This window comes from Ranitomeya imitator, chromosome 2, assembly GCF_032444005.1.
Source record: "Ranitomeya imitator isolate aRanImi1 chromosome 2, aRanImi1.pri, whole genome shotgun sequence".
Lineage (NCBI taxonomy): Eukaryota > Metazoa > Chordata > Amphibia > Anura > Dendrobatidae > Ranitomeya > Ranitomeya imitator.
In genome coordinates, this window is record NC_091283.1 from 248,702,138 (window position 1) to 248,721,130 (window position 18,993).

General features: G+C 46.7%; 1 protein-coding gene across 1 annotated transcript in view; it reads right to left on the reverse strand.

The window, feature by feature from the left end:
- LOC138662914 (zinc finger protein 182-like) overlaps positions 1-18,993 on the reverse strand; it is a 41,880-nt gene that overhangs the window by 13,441 nt on the left and 9,446 nt on the right. The window contains exons 2-10 of the mRNA XM_069748915.1: positions 15,293-15,442; positions 14,984-15,163; positions 14,776-14,899; positions 14,595-14,692; positions 13,002-13,151; positions 12,693-12,872; positions 12,487-12,610; positions 12,306-12,403; positions 12,017-12,107 (exon numbers count right to left, since the gene is read on the reverse strand). Coding sequence (XP_069605016.1) covers positions 12,017-12,107; positions 12,306-12,403; positions 12,487-12,610; positions 12,693-12,872; positions 13,002-13,151; positions 14,595-14,692; positions 14,776-14,899; positions 14,984-15,163; positions 15,293-15,442 — 1,195 coding nt within the window. The remainder of the gene's footprint in view (positions 1-12,016; positions 12,108-12,305; positions 12,404-12,486; positions 12,611-12,692; positions 12,873-13,001; positions 13,152-14,594; positions 14,693-14,775; positions 14,900-14,983; positions 15,164-15,292; positions 15,443-18,993) is intronic.

The window sequence follows — 18,993 nt, forward strand, 5'->3', positions numbered from 1 at the left end:
GAGAGCTTTTAACGCCCAAGTGCTTCACAGAAATTTATAACGTAGAGCCGTGAAAATAAAAAATCCTTTTTTTTCCTTAAAAATGATTTTTTAGCTCACAATTTTTTATTTTCTCAAGGGTAACAGGAGAAATTGGACCCCAAAATTTATTGTGCAATTTATCCTGAGTATGCTGATACCTCATATGTGGGGGGACCACTGTTTGGGCAAGTGCAAAATGCAGACTTTGATGGAATGGTCTGCGGGTGTCACATTGCGTTTGCAGAGGCCCTGATGCACCTAAACAGTAGAAATCCCCCACAAGTGACCCCATTTTGGAAACTAGAACCCCCCCAAGGCAGGGCCGCCATCAGGGCATCACTGCCCTGACTAGCGTATTGGGCCCGGTGGGCAGAGGGGGCCCGCATCGAGTCCCGTCTCATCTGCTCACAGGGCCCCTACTGGCAAGCTAAACCGGGCCCTTAGCGGCGCTGTGGCAACACTAATGACATGCGGGTCCGCGCCCGAACGTCAATAGTTAACAGCCGCCAGCCAATCGGAGGCTGGCAGCTGATGTCAGCTGCAGCGCGCACGTTGCCGGCGTCTGACGTCAGTGTCAGTTGCCGGCAAGTGCGAGCTTCAGCTGAGTGGAGGGAGCTTCGCCTTCGCCGCAGGAGCGTGACCAGGTAAGAACTTTTTTTTATTGTTATTATTATTGAGAGCAGCGATCCGGGGGGGCCCAGGGCTGAATGCTAGATACACTGGGGGCTGAATGATGGACACACTGGGGGCTGAATGATGGACACGCTGGGGGCTGAATGATGGAGCACTGGGGGTAGAATGCTGGAGCACTGGGGGCTGAATGCTGGACACACTGGGGCAGTACATGGACACACTGGGGGTAGAATGCTGGAGCACTGGGGGCAGAATGCTGGACACGCTGGGGGCTGAATGATGAAGCACTGGGGGTAGAATGCTGGAGCACTGGGGGCTGAATGCTGGACACACTGGGGCAGTACATGGACACACTGGGGGTAGAATGCTGGAGCACTGGGGGCAGAATGCTGGACACACTGGGGGCAGAATGGACACACTGGGGGCAGAATGCTGGACACACTGGGGGCAGAATGCTGGACACACTGGGGGCAGAATGCTGGACACACTGGGGGCAGAATGCTGGACACACTGGGGGCAGAATGCTGGACACACTGGGGGCAGAATGCTGGACACACTGGGGGCAGAATGCTGGACACACTGGGGGCAGAATGCTGGACACACTGGGGGTAGAATGCTGGACACACTGGGAGCAGAATGCTGGACACACTGGGGGCAGAATGCTGGACACACTGGGGGCAGAATGCTGGACACACTGGGGGCAGAATGCTGGACACACTGGGGGCAGGACTGGAGACACTGGGGCAGAATGCTGGAGCACTGGAGGCAGGACTGGACACACTGGGGGCAGAATGCTGGACACACTGGGAGCAGAATGCTGGACACACTGGGAGCAGAATGCTGGACACACTGGGAGCAGAATGCTGGACACACTGGGAGCAGAATGCTGGACACACTGGGGGCAGGACGGGAGACACTGGGGGCAGAATGCTGGACACACTGGGAGCAGAATGCTGGAGCACTGGGGGCAGGACTGGACACACTGGGGGCAGAATGCTGGACACACTGGGGGCAGAATGCCGGACACACTGGGAGCAGAATGCTGGACACACTGGGGGCAGAATGCTGGATACACTGGGAGCAGAATACTGGACACACTGGGAGCAGAATGCTGGACACACTGGGAGCAGGACTGGAGACAGGTGGGGCAAAAATGGAGATACGGGGCATAATGAAAGACATGGGGGCAGGATTGGATCATGAGACAAGATACATACGATGGAGACAGATGGGGCAGGATGGGGAGGTCACATGGGGAAGAATGGATACTCATGAGGGCAGGATGGGAGAACATATGGTTGAAGCCAGGAATGATATACACTGGGCCAGGATGGGGGGATATTATTATTACCATAGGGGCGAATTACGGGATATTATTACTGCAGTGATGTATTTAATTTTTTGAGGACACTGTTTTAAATGGGGGGGCGGTCCTTTTACTGTGTAGCGTGACACTATGTCGCCTTCTTCATGTGGTGTAATGTCGAAGTTGGGAAAAATTAAGTAATGTGTTCTGCAAGCGGAGCTCGAGATAACTGTGTTATTTCCTGCAGAGACAAGTTCTGGTTGGAAGAAGTGATGGCGGTCTGTGCGGGATGTCAGATGAAGGACTTCACCTACAGACGTCACTAGTGAGTCAGTGTGTAACCTATACACTGACACTATACACTGTATACTATATACAGAGCTCCTGTATATAATGTCACTGGTGATCACTGGATTACCTATAAATTATATACAGAGCTCCTGTGTATAATGTCACCAGTGATCACTGTATAACCTCTACACAGACACTGCATACTAAGTACAGATCTCCTGTGTATAATGGCACTGATGGTGATAGTATGGTGCTTTTTTTTTTTTTTTTTTTTTTTTATTACTGATCAGTATTGTATTATTCAGTCACTATGTGGTGGTAATATGCGGTCTGGTCATGGTGTAGCGGTATTTGTTCTTTGTATGTGATATTATTCGATCACTGTGGCGGTAATATGTGGTCTTGACATGGTGTTGCGGTATTTGTCCCTTGTATGTGCTATTTGGTCACTTTGTGGTGGTAATATGTGGTCTGGTCATGGTGAGGTGGTATTTGTTCCCTGTATTTGATATTATTCGATCACTGTGGTGGTAATATGGTGTCTGATCATGGTGTTGTAGTATTTGTTCTTTGTATAAGATATTATTCGGTTACTGGTGGTAATATGTGGTCTGGTCACGATGCTGTGGTATTTGTTCCTTGTATGTGATATTATTCGGGCACTGGTTGTAATATGTGGTCAGGATATGGTGCGGTAGTATTTGTTCCTTGTATGTAATATTATTCGGTCACTGGTAGTAATATGTGGTCTGGACATGGTGCGGTGGTATTTGTTCCTTGTATGTAATATTATTCGGTCACTGGTAGTAATATGTGGTCTGGACAAGGTGCGGTGGTATTTGTTCCTTGTATGTGATGTTATTCGATCACTGTGGCGGTAATATGTGGTCTTGACATGGTGTAGTGGAATTTTTTCCTTGTATGTGCTATTGGGTCACTTTGTGGTGGTAATATGTGGTCTGGTCATGGTGTTGTGGTATTTGCTCCTTGTATGTGATATTATTCGATCACTGTGGTGGTAATATGTCATCTGGTCATAGTGCTGTGGTATTTATTCTTTGTATGTGATATTATTGGTCATTTTAAAAATTGAAAAATAAATAAAAATATACATAAATTGTATTGCATATTTTAACAAATATTTAATAGGTTACAGCAGAGTAGGGCCCAGCCAAAAGTGTCTACCGTGTTATGGTGGTGGCTTAAAAAATCTTTTGGCCAAATCAAAAGCTGCCGGCTATATGTGTGATATGGTGATGGGAACTGTTAAGGTGCGATAGATGAGAAGTGGAGTTTTTCCGAGAGAGAGTGGAGGTACTGTGGACAGTTCGAGGGGTGGAGGCGGGGCTGGGGTGGAGCCTGGGCGGAGTTTCAAGGGGGCCCCGAAAATTTTGCCAGTATGGGGCCCCGAAAATTCCAGTGGCCAGCCCTGGCCCAAGGAACCTATCTAGATGTGTGGTGAGTACTTTGAACGCCCAAGTGCTTCACAGAAGTTTATAATGCAGAGTAAAATATATATAATTTTTTTTCCACAAAAATGATTTCTTTATCCCCCAATTTTTTATTTTCCCAAGGATAACTGGAGAAATTGGACCCCAAAATTTGTTGTCCAATTTGTCCTTAGTACGCTGACACCTCATATGTGGGTGTAAACCACTGTTTGGATACACGTCAGGGCTCGGAAGGGAAGTAGTGACGTTTTAAAATGCACTTTGATGGAATGGTCTGCGGGTGTCATGTTGCATTTTCAGAGCCCCTGATGTACCTAAACAGTAGAAACCCCCACAAGTGACCCTATTTTGGAAACTAGACCCCCCCAAGGAACTTATCTAGATGTGGTGAGCATTTTGAACGCCCAAGTGCTTCACAGAAGTTTGACGCAGAGCCATGAAAATAAAAAATCATTTTTTTTCCCACAAAAATGATTTTTTAGCCCCCAATTTTTTATTTTCACAAGGGTAACAGGAGAAACTGGACCCCAAAAGTTGTTGTCCAATCAGTCCTGAGTACGCTGATACCCCATATGGGAGGTAAACCACTGTTTGGGCGTATGGCAGAGCTCAGAAGGGAGGGAGAACCAATTGACTTTTTGAACGCAAAATTGGCTGTCGCGTTTGGAGACCCCCTGATGTACCTAAACAGTGGAAACCCCCCAATTCTAACTTCAACCCTAACCCCAACACACCCCTAATGCTAATCCCAACCCAATCCATAACCCTAATCAAAACCCTAACCCCAAGACACCCCTAACCCTAATCCCAACCCTAACCCTAATCAAATCTCTAAGCCCAACACACCCTTAATCATAATCTCAAGCCTAACCTCAAACCTAACCCCAACCTTAACCCTAATCCCAAACCTAACCCTAATCCCAAACGTAACCCTAATGCCAACCTTAACCCTAGTACCAACCCTAATCCAAACCCTAATCCCAACCCTAACCCTAAGTTTAGCCCCAACCCTAACTTTAGCCCAAACCCTAGCCCTAACACTAACCTTAGCACCAACCCTAACTTTAGCCCCAACCCTAACCCTAGCCCTAATTGATAAATAGAATTGATAAATAGAAATACATACTTTTTTTTTATTTTATCATTTTTCCCTAACTAAGGGGGTGATAAAGGGGGGGGGGGTTATTTACCATTTTTTTTTTATTTTGATCCCTGTGAGAGGATCTCACAGTGACCAAAATAAAACAAGAGGAAGAATCTTCCTCTACCGGCCGGCACATCATGGCGGGCGCACTGCGCCCATTTTCTTCCCTAAGGAAGAAGCTGGCAGCCAGGAGGGGACGCAGGAGGACCCAGGGACACCGGTAAGTATAACAGGGTCCCCGAATCCCCCTATTTCTCTGTCCTCTGATGTGCGATCACATCAGAGGACGAGAATGACACGCAGCTTTTTTTTCTTGCGTTCACCGGTAAACCGTTAATTACCGGCGATCACAAAACAGGGGTCAGTAAAAACCGACCCCGATCATGTTCTTTGGGGTCTCGGCTACCCCTTGCAACCGAGACCCCAAAGATCTGCAGGGTGCCAGCCGGCGCACTGCGCAGGCGCCCGCCATTTTTCCCCCGGAAAAAGATGGCGGGGCCCATCGGGAACCACGAGGAGCATTGGGGAGACGGGTGAGTATCGGGGGGCTATCGGGGACCCCATTTCTCTGTCCTCTGAGGTGCGATCACATCGGAGGACAGAGAAATTAAATGGGAAATCGCGGGTTTTTGGGGTTTTTTTGCGGCCGCCGGTAAACGGTTAATTACTGGCGGTCGCAACCTGGGGGTCGGTAAAACCCCCCCCCCGAATCATGTTCTCTGGGGTCTGGGCTACCCTCGGCAACCGAGACCCCAGAGAAAATCCGATTCTGGGGGGGGCGCTATTCACTTTTTCCACATCGCCGTTAATTAATGGCGCTGTGGTTTAAGTACCCTTAACTGCCGTTAAAAGGCGCATCGGCGAGTGTTAAGGGGTTAAGACTCATATCAGAATGTGTGTCTAATCGGTCCCAAAGACTTGTGAATAGAGAATCCTATTGGATTTTTACACTATCCACACTTAAACCGGAGGATTTTTCATGTACGTATATTTTTCTTTACATGTATTTTATTGTGCATCCAATATGCATTTTACATCTATTTGTATAGTTTTGTATACGAAGAAAGGATTCTATACAAAAAACTACAGCATAGGCGCGGTTTAATTAATGAATTAAGCAACTGGATCAGTGACGCTGTTCTGGAGGATATAAAACATCCACAACGTATCATTTGTATAAGCCTGAGGAAGGAGCTGGTTCACATCGGAAATGAGTAGAATAATAAAATGAAAGCATTAAGCTACTTACTGGTAGCGGCATTTTTCGGAGGCCCATGACAGCACACGAGAGAGGGGATCCGCCCTTAAGGAACAGGAAACCTACAGATACAAAAGGGCGGCACCTCTCCCCATGCATCAGTTGTATTTCAGAGACTGAGAGGACTACCGCGGTTAGTGGTCCACAAATATACATTATATACATTTTGAAACAAAATAACCCATTATTGTAACAAGACATCATAAGTGAGATTTACATATTACGCTATATACATATCAGGAAGTGTTACCCCCACGTGAATAGGGAGGGAACTAAGGGTGCTGTCACGGGCCTCCGAAAAAAGGCCGCTACCAGTAAGTAGCTTAATGCTTTATTCGGACTCCCATGACAGCACACGAGAGATTTACAGAGATGTAAGCTACCTTAGGGAGGGACTATAGATTGTAGCACCCTTAACCCGAAGGAGAGATCAGAGGAGGACCCCAAATCCAACCGATAGTGTTTAAAGAAAGTGGAAGGGGATGACCATGTGGCCGCCTTACATATCTGCTCCACTGACACTCCAGATCTTTCCGCCCAGGATGACGCCATGGCCCGGGTGGAATGTGCCTTTAGATTCTGCGGAGCTGGCCCCCCACCTGCTGTATAAGCTAGAGAGATAGTTTCCCTAATCCATTTAGCCAGTAAATATTTTGATACTCTAAACCCTTTCCTTGGACCTTGGAAGGAAAGAAGCAGTGCCCCATCTTTCTTCCAATTATCAGTAGCTGAAATATACTGAAGAAGAGATCTCCTGACGTCTAACGTATGAAGCTCCTGCTCTTTAGGATTAGAGGGATTAGGAATAAAGGACGGCAAAACTATCTCCTGTGATCTATGGAAACGTGTCGCCACCTTTGGTAGATATGCTGGGTCTGGTCTAAGGACTACTCTGTCTGACAAGATTCCAGTGTATGGAGGAGCTCTGGAAAGTGCCTGTATATCCCCTATCCTGCGAGCTGAGGTTATGGCAATCAGGAAGGCTGTCTTAAGTGTCAACATTTTGATCGAGGCCTCCTGCAGAGGTTCAAAGGGGGGTTTAGTTAGAGAGGACAGAACTAAATTTAAATCCCATGGAACTGTTCTGTCTTTATGCACTGGTGTAGATCTACTAACTGCCTTCATAAACCTCGCTATCCAGTAGTTATTAGCTATATTACAGGAAAACAGGACACCTAAAGCTGAGACCTGTACTCTAAGGGTACAAGGAGAGAGTTTTAACTCGAACCCCTTCTGTAGGAACTCTAGGATTTGTTGTATTGGCACCCCGTCTTGGATATTAAACTTTGAACAAGTCAAGAACTTTCTCCAAGTCCTAGAGTAGATTCTCGTAGTTATTTGCTTTCTACTCTTTAGGAGTGTCTCTACTAAGTTTGGAGAGAAGCCTTTCCCCACTAATAGTGACCGTTCAAACTCCACGCCGTCAAATGGAGCGCCGCCACTTGTGGATGGGAGATCGGTCCCTGAGAAAGCAAGTTCGGGATCTCTGGCAGTACCCAGGGGACCGCTACGGACATTGTCTTGAGCCAGGCAAACCAGGTTCTTCTGGGCCAAAAGGGGGCGATAAGGATGACTTTCGCTCGATCCTCCCTGATTTTCCTCACCACTAGAGGTATCAGGTTCAGTGGTGGGAAAGCATAGGCCAGTGGAAAATCCCATTTTATCAGAAACGCGTCCACCGCCAGGGGATTCTCCCTGGGATTTAGGGAGCAAAAAAGTTTTACTTTTCTGTTGTTTCTGGTGGCGAATAGACCCACCACTGGTTGACCCCATCTGCGGACAATAAGATTGAAAATGTCCTCGTTGAGAGACCACTCTCCCTGTTTTAACACATTTCGGCTGAGGAAATCTGCTGCCACATTTTCTTTTCCTTTGATGTGAAGAGCTGTCAAAGATAGAAAATTGAGCTCTGCCACCTGGAACAACCGATCCGTGATCTGCATTAAAGTTTCGGAACGAGTTCCCCCTTGCCGGTTTATGTAAGCGACCGCCACTCTGTTGTCTGACAGAATTCTGACGTGCTGGCCCTGCAGATATACGAGGAATTTTTTAACAGCCAATTCAACCGCCAACAACTCTCTTTGGTTTGATGAGAATGTTGTGAAGGGTTCCCACTGTCCCTGGACCACCATGTCCCCCATATAGGCTCCCCACCCCGAAGAGCTGGCATCTGTGGTTATCACGTGGGTGACATCTACCATCCAGGGAACCCCTGCTGATAAATTCCGTTTATCTAGCCACCACCTAAGGGAATTCAATGTTTTCGGCCTCAACGTTAATTTCCCATTCAATGCGCCTCCTAAGGCTCTGTCATGGAACAGGACTTCTTTTTGTAGGGACCTGGTGTGGAACTGAGCCCACTTAACTGCTGGAATGCAAGATGTGAGTGACCCAAGTAGAGACATTGCTTGCCTAAGTGTCATGGAAGGTGTATTGATTGCTCTTAATACAAAACTCTGAATTTGGTCTATTTTCTCTATAGGGAGGAGACACTGCTGTGTCACTGAATTCAACATTAATCCCAGGAATTTTTGAACATTTAGGGGCTGTAATTTCGATTTTTCAAAGTTTATGATCCAACCCAACCGTTCTAGTTTGGTTTTAGCAACCTCCCATTGTGACAGACAATGATCTACCGAGTTACCTACAATGAGGAAATCGTCTAAGTAGGGGATTATAAGGACATTTGACTCTCTTAAATGCGCCATGACTTCCGCAATTATTTTAGTAAACACCCTAGGTGCCGAGGTGATCCCAAAAGGGAGCGCTCTGAATTGAAAATGTTGAATCCTACCCCCCATTAGTATCGCTACCCTCAGGTATCGTTGGAAATCAGCATGAATGGGTACATGATAGTAGGCATCTTTCAAATCCACTACTACCATGAAACAGTTGTTGAAAAGCATTTTTATTGCCGAATTGATGGACTCCATTTTGAAAGTATGTTTCACCAAAAACTTATTGAGACCCTTAAGATTTATAATGGTCCTGTAAGATTTATCAGGCTTCTGGATTAGGAACAGGGGAGAGTAAAACCCTTTCCCTGCCTGAGAATACGGCACTTCTACCAAAACATTTTTGGAGCAAAGAGTCCTCACTTCCTCTTCTAGGGCGAATTGTTCAGTGGGAGATGAGCGCCAGGGTGTTAATCTAAATTTGTCCTGTGGAATATGAACAAATTCCAACTTGAGACCATGGGAAACAGTGTCTTTTATCCAAACGCTGTTTGTAATTTTCGACCACTCTGCCGAGAATTGCAATAGTCTCCCTCCCACTGGAATTGCCAGTCATTGGTCTTGTTTTTTATTTTCCGTCTGGTTACGGCGAAACATGAGACCTGTACCTCGTTTTCGCCTATCCTCCCATCTGGGACGATCTCTCCCCGGTGAGAAGGTGCGCTTTCCTCCCCGGTTGAACCTTCTTTTGTTGAAGGGACGACGGTATGGATTGAAAAGGTTGGGAAACTTTTTCTTATCATCCCCTGCTTTCTCCAGGAGTTCATCCAGGGTAGGCCCAAATAAATACTCGCCTTTACAAGGAATAGCGCAGAGCTTTGCTTTTGCCTGCATATCCCCCGGCCAGCATTTCAGCCATAGGGCTCTCCTTGCAGCATTAGAAAGTCCTGCTGCTCTAGCTGCCAACTTTACGGAGTCAATTGAGGCGTCCGATAAAAAAGCCGCCCCCTCCTGGATTACAGGTAATGCTGCGAGTATGGAATCTCTAGAGGCCCCTTGTTTTAATTGGGTCTCTAACAGGTCCAGTCAGACCATCATTGACCTTGCCGTGCAGGTTGAAGCTACCGCAGGTCTTAAGGAGCCAGCTGCCATTTCCCAGGTCCCCTTTAGGAAGGTATCCACTTTCCTATCCAGGGGGTCTTTAAGCGTTCCCATATCCTCAAATGGGAGAGGAGATCGTTTTGCTACCTTGGCAATTGATGCATCCAGCTTTGGTGCTTTCTCCCAGTTACCTACTGCTGGGTCATCAAAAGGGTACCGACGTTTTTGCGCAGGTGGTAAGGAGCCTTTTCTTTCCGGTTTTCTCCACTCCCTATTAATAAGATCCTGTATTTTCTCATTTAAAGGAAACACTCTGCGCTTTTTCTGCTCCAATCCACTGAACATCATTTGTTCTTTAGATAGTTGAGGCTTGGGTTCCGATATACCCATTGTGCCTCTGACCGCCTTTACCAATTTGTCTATTCTTTCTAGGGGTAGGCAAAACCGAGCAGCGTCTTCTTCCGAAGAGGAGGATGATGCTGCTGAATAGTCCGATTCTTCAGTCTTGTCCTTTTCCACAGATGAATCAGATGCCCACTCAGTTCTCTGCCTAGAACCTCCTGACTGTGAAAGGTTTTTAAAGGACTCCTTAACCTCCATTCTAATCATCTCTTTGAGACTGGCCGTAATAGAGGAGGATTCTTCGGCTACCTAAGGGGATAAGTAAGGTAGACTAGAGTGTAAGATCTACATGCTATACCCCCTCCCCTCCTTCCAGAACCTCACCATCTGCTGGATACAGGGGTCACATAGTTTTTTAGGGTGTGAGTCAGGCAAGGGAACCCCGCAGATGGCACATTCCCTATGCTTCGCCTTACTGACGTTTTTCCTTCCCTGCATAAAACATATGAGGGAAGACTAGTCCCTAAGTGAACTTTCTCGAAGATCACTTACCAGTGGCTGCTCACACCCAGAAATACCGAAGCACGAGGGGGATCCTTTTTGGCTGACCCTCCAGACCTCTGCGGCCCGAACCATCGCTCCTCTTTCATGTTCCTTCTCCTTGGGTTTCTGGGATGCTTGTTCCAACAGCACAACCTGCTGAACCTGATCCGATTCCATCTTTAGTAAAATGGAGCCAGAACCCGGGAACACGCTGCTGGAGCCGCCTTATAAAGCCCCTCCTTCGGTCAGCGCACCTTGCACAGCTTGCTGGTTTAATTTTCCCGCCCTCCCGCAGCTGTGGGGGATCAACCGACGCTCAGGAGGGATTGCGGCATGATCTCCGGTGGGCGCCGCCATCTTGGAGCCCCTGCGCATGCGCAGGAGCTCATCAACCCGGAAGTCGTCGCCGGCTCCGCCCCCCGACGTCACCACAGCTTACAGCGCTTCCTGTCAGCGCTGCAGCGATTCGGGAACGCCGAGGCCGGCCAGCTATATTCCGATCGGCGCCCCCTAGATGCTGCCGCCCCCCCCTCCGCACAGAGAGACCCACAGCACACGGGAAGGGCGACTTACCATATGCTGGCTCCGGAGAACGGACACCCCCTGGCGACCGCTCCTCGCTGCCTAGTCACCGCCGTGCCGCCCTGCCCGGGCCACCGTGACTACCTCAGGTACCCGCACCGGCAGAGGTGGGAGACCCCCTCGCCACCAGAATCGGTCCGGCCGGCCTGGACTCCTGTAGAACTTCTATAGGCTATAAGGGCGGATCCCCTCTCTCGTGTGCTGTCATGGGAGTCCGAATAAAAGTTGTTTTTTTTTACGTTCATTTGTTTTGATAGCCAACTTTCTGGCTCAGCACTTGGCAGCGCTTTTCAAAGCCCTGATTTTTTCCTTCTTCCCATATCAGGGATTTTGGAAGCCAACAGCATCATTACCCTCCGTTTTCTCATCATAATATATTTCTATCTTGTCAGCACATTCTACGTACGCGGTCATTTGCCTTTATAGTTCACAGATCTGGGCAGGTAACAGCGTCTCCTAAACCCAGGGGGTAGGTGGATCTACCAGGTTGTAAGTTCTATAGAAAAGGGCTTTCAATGACCAAAGTCATTAGAACAGTTTTGGGTGGAGGAGAATGTTGTGGTCTAGAGGCAAAATGGTAATACGGCCGGACTACACCACCGATAAAGCAGCCACAGCCGGTGATGAGAAGAATCTGTGACTTCTCTGCATTTAGTGGTCACTACTCACCTGGGTAGTTATATGTGGGAATCTCCTCTTTACACCACTCACCCCCCCTCACATATGTCTCTGTAGTATTAATATGAGTCAGATCTTCACCCTGAAACAAATATTGTAAAAGTCACCGACAGATAGAGAAGTCACATCTATGATCAGCTCTAATCCTGCCATCTCCACTGTTCTCATTACACAAGTATAAAACACATAATACTGGTGGATAAAACAAGACTGAGCACAAGACCTTCACCGGCGTCTACACATCATAGGGGAGATCTCCTGACACCTTCTCTCCATCTACCTGATGATCCTGAGGAGCATTGGGATCTTCTTGGTTACAGTCCTGTGGAAGAAGAGGAAGGGGACATCTCTCTGGTGTTGTCCTCTTACTGGATAGATCTGGAGGAAACACATACAGGGAGTGAATTCATTCTTTACATACATATAATTATAGGCCGTGTGTATTTAGTCCTGTCTATTACCTGGAGATGTGAGGGGTTGGGGAACCTCCATTATGACGTTCTTGTACAGATCTCTGTGTCCTTCTAAATACTCCCACTCCTCCATGGAGAAATAGACAGTGACATCCTGACACCTTATAGGAACCTGACACATACAATGATACCGTCATCCCCCGATCCCTTCATAGTGTTACTGTATAATGTCCCAGCATTCCCAGCAGTGTCACCTTTCCAGTCAGCAGCTCAATCATCTTGTAGGCGAGTTCTAGGATCTTCTGGTCATTGATGTCCTCATGTATCAGGGGGTGAGGTGGAGGCCCCGCGATTGGGCTCAGGGGTCTTCCCCATCCCTCAGACACAGGGTCCTGACAGCGATTACTAGAGGTCTTCTTCACCACTGTGTAATCCTGGTAATGGAGAGACACATTAATAAATCTCACTACAGACATTTCCAGAGTCCTCACCTCTCCAGTTCTGTCCATCTGTTATTCCCATAGATAAGAATGATGTAATGTGACGTCATCAGAATCTCTCACCTCTCCAGTAAGCCGGGAGAGGATCTCTAGGGTGAGGTGTAACATCCTCTCCGCCATCTTGTCTCTGCCCATATCCATCTTTGATGGGTAAATCAGGAAAATTCTCTTTTGTAGAAGATCTTCACTGAGAGGATCCGATATTGTAGAGACCTGAATGAGAAGATGAGCCGATGTAACATCATAAGAATCCTGTAATAATACAATTACTGGAGATAATAAGGAAAACATATGAGGAGATTTATTATTTTACAGTATTTAGTTTCCTTCTTTACATCTACTAATAAATCCTATATATTTAGGCCACAGACAACAAGCAGTTTCTTCCCCGGAGTCGGCACCTGAATACGTTCCTCATAGACTCATCTTCCATAACGCTAATTCTAGTCTCATTTACCGACCCTGGAATTGGCATTAGCAATACTGCAGGAGATATTCATTACACGCGACATGAGAAATAACTACTTCATGATGAGGACGACATCTTCATCTTCTACTACGGCTCTAGAGACATATTTGGCCAGAGTCGGTCACTGACTCCATCACCACCAGCCGTCTACATGAGGGTTTCCCGTCTTCCCCGCACTGTAATCTTCTATCACGTTAGACCTCAGGTCTGATTCACATGCAGAAGTTTCTTTATAGCCTAGGAAGGGGGTAATACCCATGGAGCTTCCATGGCTAGTAATATCAGCTCACAACTGTATACTTAGCCTTTAGTGGCTATTAAAATGGGGGACCTCCCCAAAAATTGATGTGGGGTCCCCCTATAATTAATAACCAGCAAAGGTTATGCAGACAGTTCCGGGTTGATATTAATAGCCTAGGAAGGACCATTGATACGGTGGCCCCAGGCTAAAAAAAAAATCAGCTCTCAGCCACCCCGAAAAGGCACATCTCTAAGATGCACCAATTCTGGCACGTAGCATCTCTCTTCCCACTTGACCGCTAGTGGATATCGCTGAAATTGTGATGATGGGAAGGAGAGGGTGACCAATACCACACCCCACTGAGCCCTGTCAATTCATAGGCATCATAGCAACCGAGTGGGCTACCGTTTTGGATTATACACTCCTGCCTATTCAACTATCGTATGGGAAATATCTCATAGATCCTGGGTTCATTAGTATTTGCACCAAGAATGAGGCTAAGTGAGTATTTATTGTCAGTGGTCGGAGGTAGTCGGTGAGGTGGATGGTACCATATTGTGCATGTAGGGGGCAGTGCTGTGGGAACATTAAAAAGTGGGGGATGGCAGTACTGTGGGGACATTATACTGTGTGTGAGGGGGATGCCAGTCCTGTGGAAACATTATCCTGTGTCTGTGGGAACAAAATACTGTGTGGTGGGATGATGGTACTGTGAGACCTTTATACTGTGTGTGGGGGTATGGCGGTACCATGAGAACATTATACTGTGTGTGGTGGGAGGGAGGTACTGTAGGAACTTTATACTGTGTCTGGTAGTATGGCGGTACTGTGAGAAGATTATACTGTGTGTGAAGGGATGATGGTACTGGGGAACTTTACTGTGTGGGGGGTATAGCTGCATCTACACATCATAGGGGAGATCTCCTGACACCTTCTCTCCATCTACCTGATGATCCTGATGAGCATTGGGATCTTCTTGGTTACAGTCCTGTGGAAGAAGAGGACAGGGACATCTCTCTGGTGTTGTCCTCTTACTGGATAGATCTGGAGGAAATACATACAGGGAGTGAATTCATTCTTTACATACAGATAATTATAGGCCGTGTGTATTTAGTCCTGTTTATTACCTGGAGATGTGAGGGGCTGGGGAACCTCCATTATGACGTTCTTGTAGAGTTCTCTGTGTCCTTCTAAATACTCCCACTCCTCCATGGAGAAATAGACAGCGACATCCTGACACCTTATAGGAACCTGACACATACAATGATACCGTCATCCCCCCCGATCCCTTCAAAGCGTTACTGTATAATGTCCCAGCATTCCCAGCACTGTCACCTCTCTAGTCAGCAGCTCAATCATCTTGTAGATGAGTTCTAGGATCTTCTGGTCATTGATGTCCTCATGGATCAGGGGGTGAGGTGGAGGCACCGTGATTGGGCTCAGGGGTCTTCCCCATCCCTCAGACATAGGGTCCTGACAGCGATCACTAGAGGTCTTCTTCACCACTGTGTAATCCTGGTAATGGAGAGACACATTAATAAATCTCACTATAGACACTTCCAGAGTCCTCACCTCTCCAGTTCTGTCCATCTGTTATTCCCATAGATAAGAATGATGTAATGTGACGTCATCAGAATCTCTCACCTCTCCAGTAAGCCGGAAGAGGATCTCTAGGGTGAGGTGTAATATCCTCTCCGCCATCTTGTTTCTGTCCATATCCATCTTTGATGGGTAAATCAGGAAAATGTTCTTTTGTAGAAGATCTTCACTGAGAGGATCCGATATTGTAGAGACCTGAATGAGAAGATGAGCCGATGTAACATCATAAGAATCCTGTAATAATACAATTACTGGAGATAATAAAGGAAACATATGATGAGATTTATTATTTTACAGTATTTAGTTTCCTTCTTTCCATCTACTAATAAATCCTATATATTTAGGCCACAGACAACAAGCAGATTCTTCGTCGGAGTCTGCAGCTGAATACATTCCTCATAGACTCATCTTCCATAACGCTAATTCTCGTCTCATTTACCGACCCTGGAATCAGCATTAGCAATACTGCAGGAGATATTCATTACACGCGACTAGGGTTGAGCGACTTTTACTTTTTTAGGGTCGAGTCGGGTTTCTCGAAACCCGACTATCTCAAAAGTCGACTCGAGTGAAATCGGCCGATTATCGCGAAAAGTCGGGGATCGACCGAAACACGAAACCCAATGCAAGTCAATGGGGGAGCATAGTCGGCAATGAGTGGAGGCCAGGAAAACACCTACAGTGCCCATTTTAATGGCAAAAACATCCATTCTTGTTACTGAAGCTTGTCAATCTTAATTTACCTTACAATAATAGTTAGGCATTGGAAATTGGGGGTCATTTGGCTACAGTTGTGGGGGGTAGGGCTGGTTCACGTATTTAGTGGACCCAGGAAACGTGAACCATGTCACGGCAGTGGAGCAGGGAGAAGTAAGTATTTCAACTTTGCAAGTGCTGTGATCCTGAGCAAGCAGGAGGGGGGCACTCATTCGCATTGGCACTGGCACAGGGCCCCTCAAAGTACGGCGGTGTGTTTGCACGGCGGGGGCGCCTCCCACCGGCTGCGACACTTTTGCGTACTATGAGGGACCCTGTGCCAGTGATGTCGCCAATGAGTATGCCCCCCCCCACCTGATCAAGGAACCTGCACTTTCATCTGCACCTTCCTCTTTATCCCCGTGTAAGGTGGTATAGTATGCGGGAAGGGGAACCTGACTTGCAGCAGGGTCACATTCAGGCTGTGTAGCGTGCAAGGGGAATGTAGCGGTCTGGGTCAGTGTACCAGCAGACTCATCTAGCACTGGCTGGGCAATGGGCAGGATGAGGAGGAAACACAGATATAGGCCCAAATAATAAAGTGGGCTAAATGCAGTTCAAAATTGGTAACAGGACTAACCAGGCGGCATTGCTTTGTTCAGTGGAGGACAACTGTAATGAGAGGCTGACACAGTGAGTAGGCCCAAATCACTAAGTAGGCTAAATGCAGTTCAAAATCGGTAACAGAAGTAAACAGGCGGCACTGGTTTGTTCAGTGGAGAACAGCAAGGAGCAGCAGACACAGTTAGTAGGGCCAACAAAACTAGTAGGCCAAATGCAGTGTTATATTAAAAACAATTTAACTAGAGCCTGAAGATAGAAGCTCAGGAAAGGCAACCAGGAGAACACCTTGGAGCGGCAGACACTGTTCGTAGGCCCCAACCAAACTAGTAGCCCCAATGCAGTTGTTAGTTTGAAAACTATTTAACGAGAGCCTGAAGATAGAAGCTCAGGAAAGGCAACCAGGAGAACACCTTGGAGCGACAGACACTGTTAGTAGGCCCCAACCAAACTAGTAGCCCCACTGCAGTTGTTCCATTTAAAAACTATTTAACGAGAGCCTGAAGATCGAAGCTCAGGAAAGGCAACCTGGAGAACACCTTGGAGCAGCAGACACTGTTAGTAGGCCCCAACCAAACAAGTAGCCCCACTGCAGTTTTAAAATTCCGATAGGCTGAAAACCTGACAATTGCAGCTCAGTTTTTTTTTAAGAGGACAGCTGTATTGAGTGGCGCAGACAGACACTGCTAGTAGGCCTTACACCACAAAGTTGGCTTGCAGGTTTAAAAAAGGTTACATGGTACACGGTCAGCATTGGTGTGGTCAGCGGAGGACAATTGGAAGGAGGGACCGCAGACAGACATAGTAGGCCTAAAAAAAGTAGGCTCTATGCACTTTTAATTAGGTTCCAGGGGTACACAGGCAGCATTGGTGTGGTCAGCGGAGGACAATTGGAAGGAGGGACCGCAGACAGACTTAGTAGGCCTAAAATAAAAAAGTAGGCTCTATGCACTTTTAAATAGGTTCCAGGGGTACACAGGCAGCATTGGTGTGGTCAGCGGAGGACAATTGGAAGGAGGGACCGCAGACAGACATAGTAGGCCTAAAAAAAGTAGGCTCTATGCACTTTTAATTAGGTTCCAGGGGTACACAGGCAGCATTGGTGTGGTCAGCGGAGGACAATTGGAAGGAGGGACCGCAGACAGACATAGTAGGCCTAAAAAAAGTAGGCTCTATGCACTTTTAATTAGGTTCCAGGGGTACACAGGCAGCATTGGTGTGGTCAGCGGAGGACAATTGGAAGGAGGGACCGCAGACAGACTTAGTAGGCCTAAAATAAAAAAGTAGGCTCTATGCACTTTTAAATAGGTTCCAGGGGTACACAGGCAACATTGGTGTGGTCAGCGGAGGACAATTGGAAGGATTGTCTGACACAGTTAGTACTCCTAAATAATACCTAGATGTTAATGTCTCGCAAAAAAACAAAACAAAAAAAAGGGTGGCATACTTAGGTACAGGGGTGGGCTCCTCTGCTGACTTTCAGACATTGTTATTTGGTGCAAAGTATTTACTGGTGTAAATGTAAGACAGGGACACTGAATATTTTAACCCCTTCATGACCCAGCCTATTTTGACCTTAATGCCCTGGCCGTTTTTTGCAATTCTGACCAGTGTCCCTTTATGAGGTAATAACTCAGGAACGCTTCAACGGATCCTAGCGGTTCTGAGAATGTTTTTTCGTGACATATTGGGCTTCATGTTAGTGGTAAATTTAGGTCAATAAATTCTGCGTTTATTTGTGATAAAAACGGAAATTTGGCAAAAAGTTTGAAAATTTCGCAATTTTCACATTTTGAATTTTCATTCTGTTAAACCAGAGAGTTATGTGACACAAAATAGTTAATAAATAACATTTCCCACATGTATACTTTACATCAGCACAATTTTGGAAACAAAATTTTTTTTTGCTAGGAAATTATAAGGGTTAAAATTTGACCAGCGATTTCTCATTTTTACAACGAAATTTACAAAACAATTTTTTTTAGGGACCACCTCACATTTGAAGTCAGTTTGAGGGGTCTATATGTCTGAAAATACCCAAAAGTGACACCATTCTAAAAAATGCACCCCTCAAGGTGCTCAAAACCACATTCAAGAAGTTTATTAACCCTTCAGGTGCTTCACAGCAGCAGATGCAACATGGAAGGAAAACATGAACATTTAACTTTTTAGTCACAAAAATTATCTTTTACCAACAATTTTTTTATTTTCCCAATGGTAAAAGGAGCAACTGAACCACGAAAGTTGTTGTCCAATTTGTCCTGAGTACGCCGATACCTCATATGTGGGGGTAAACCACTGTTTGGGCGTACGGCAGGGCTTGGAAGGGAAGGAGCGCCATTTGACTTTTTGAATAAAAATTGGTTCCACTCTTTAGCGGACACCATGTCACGTTTGGAGAGCCCCCGTGTGCCTAAAAATTGGAGCTC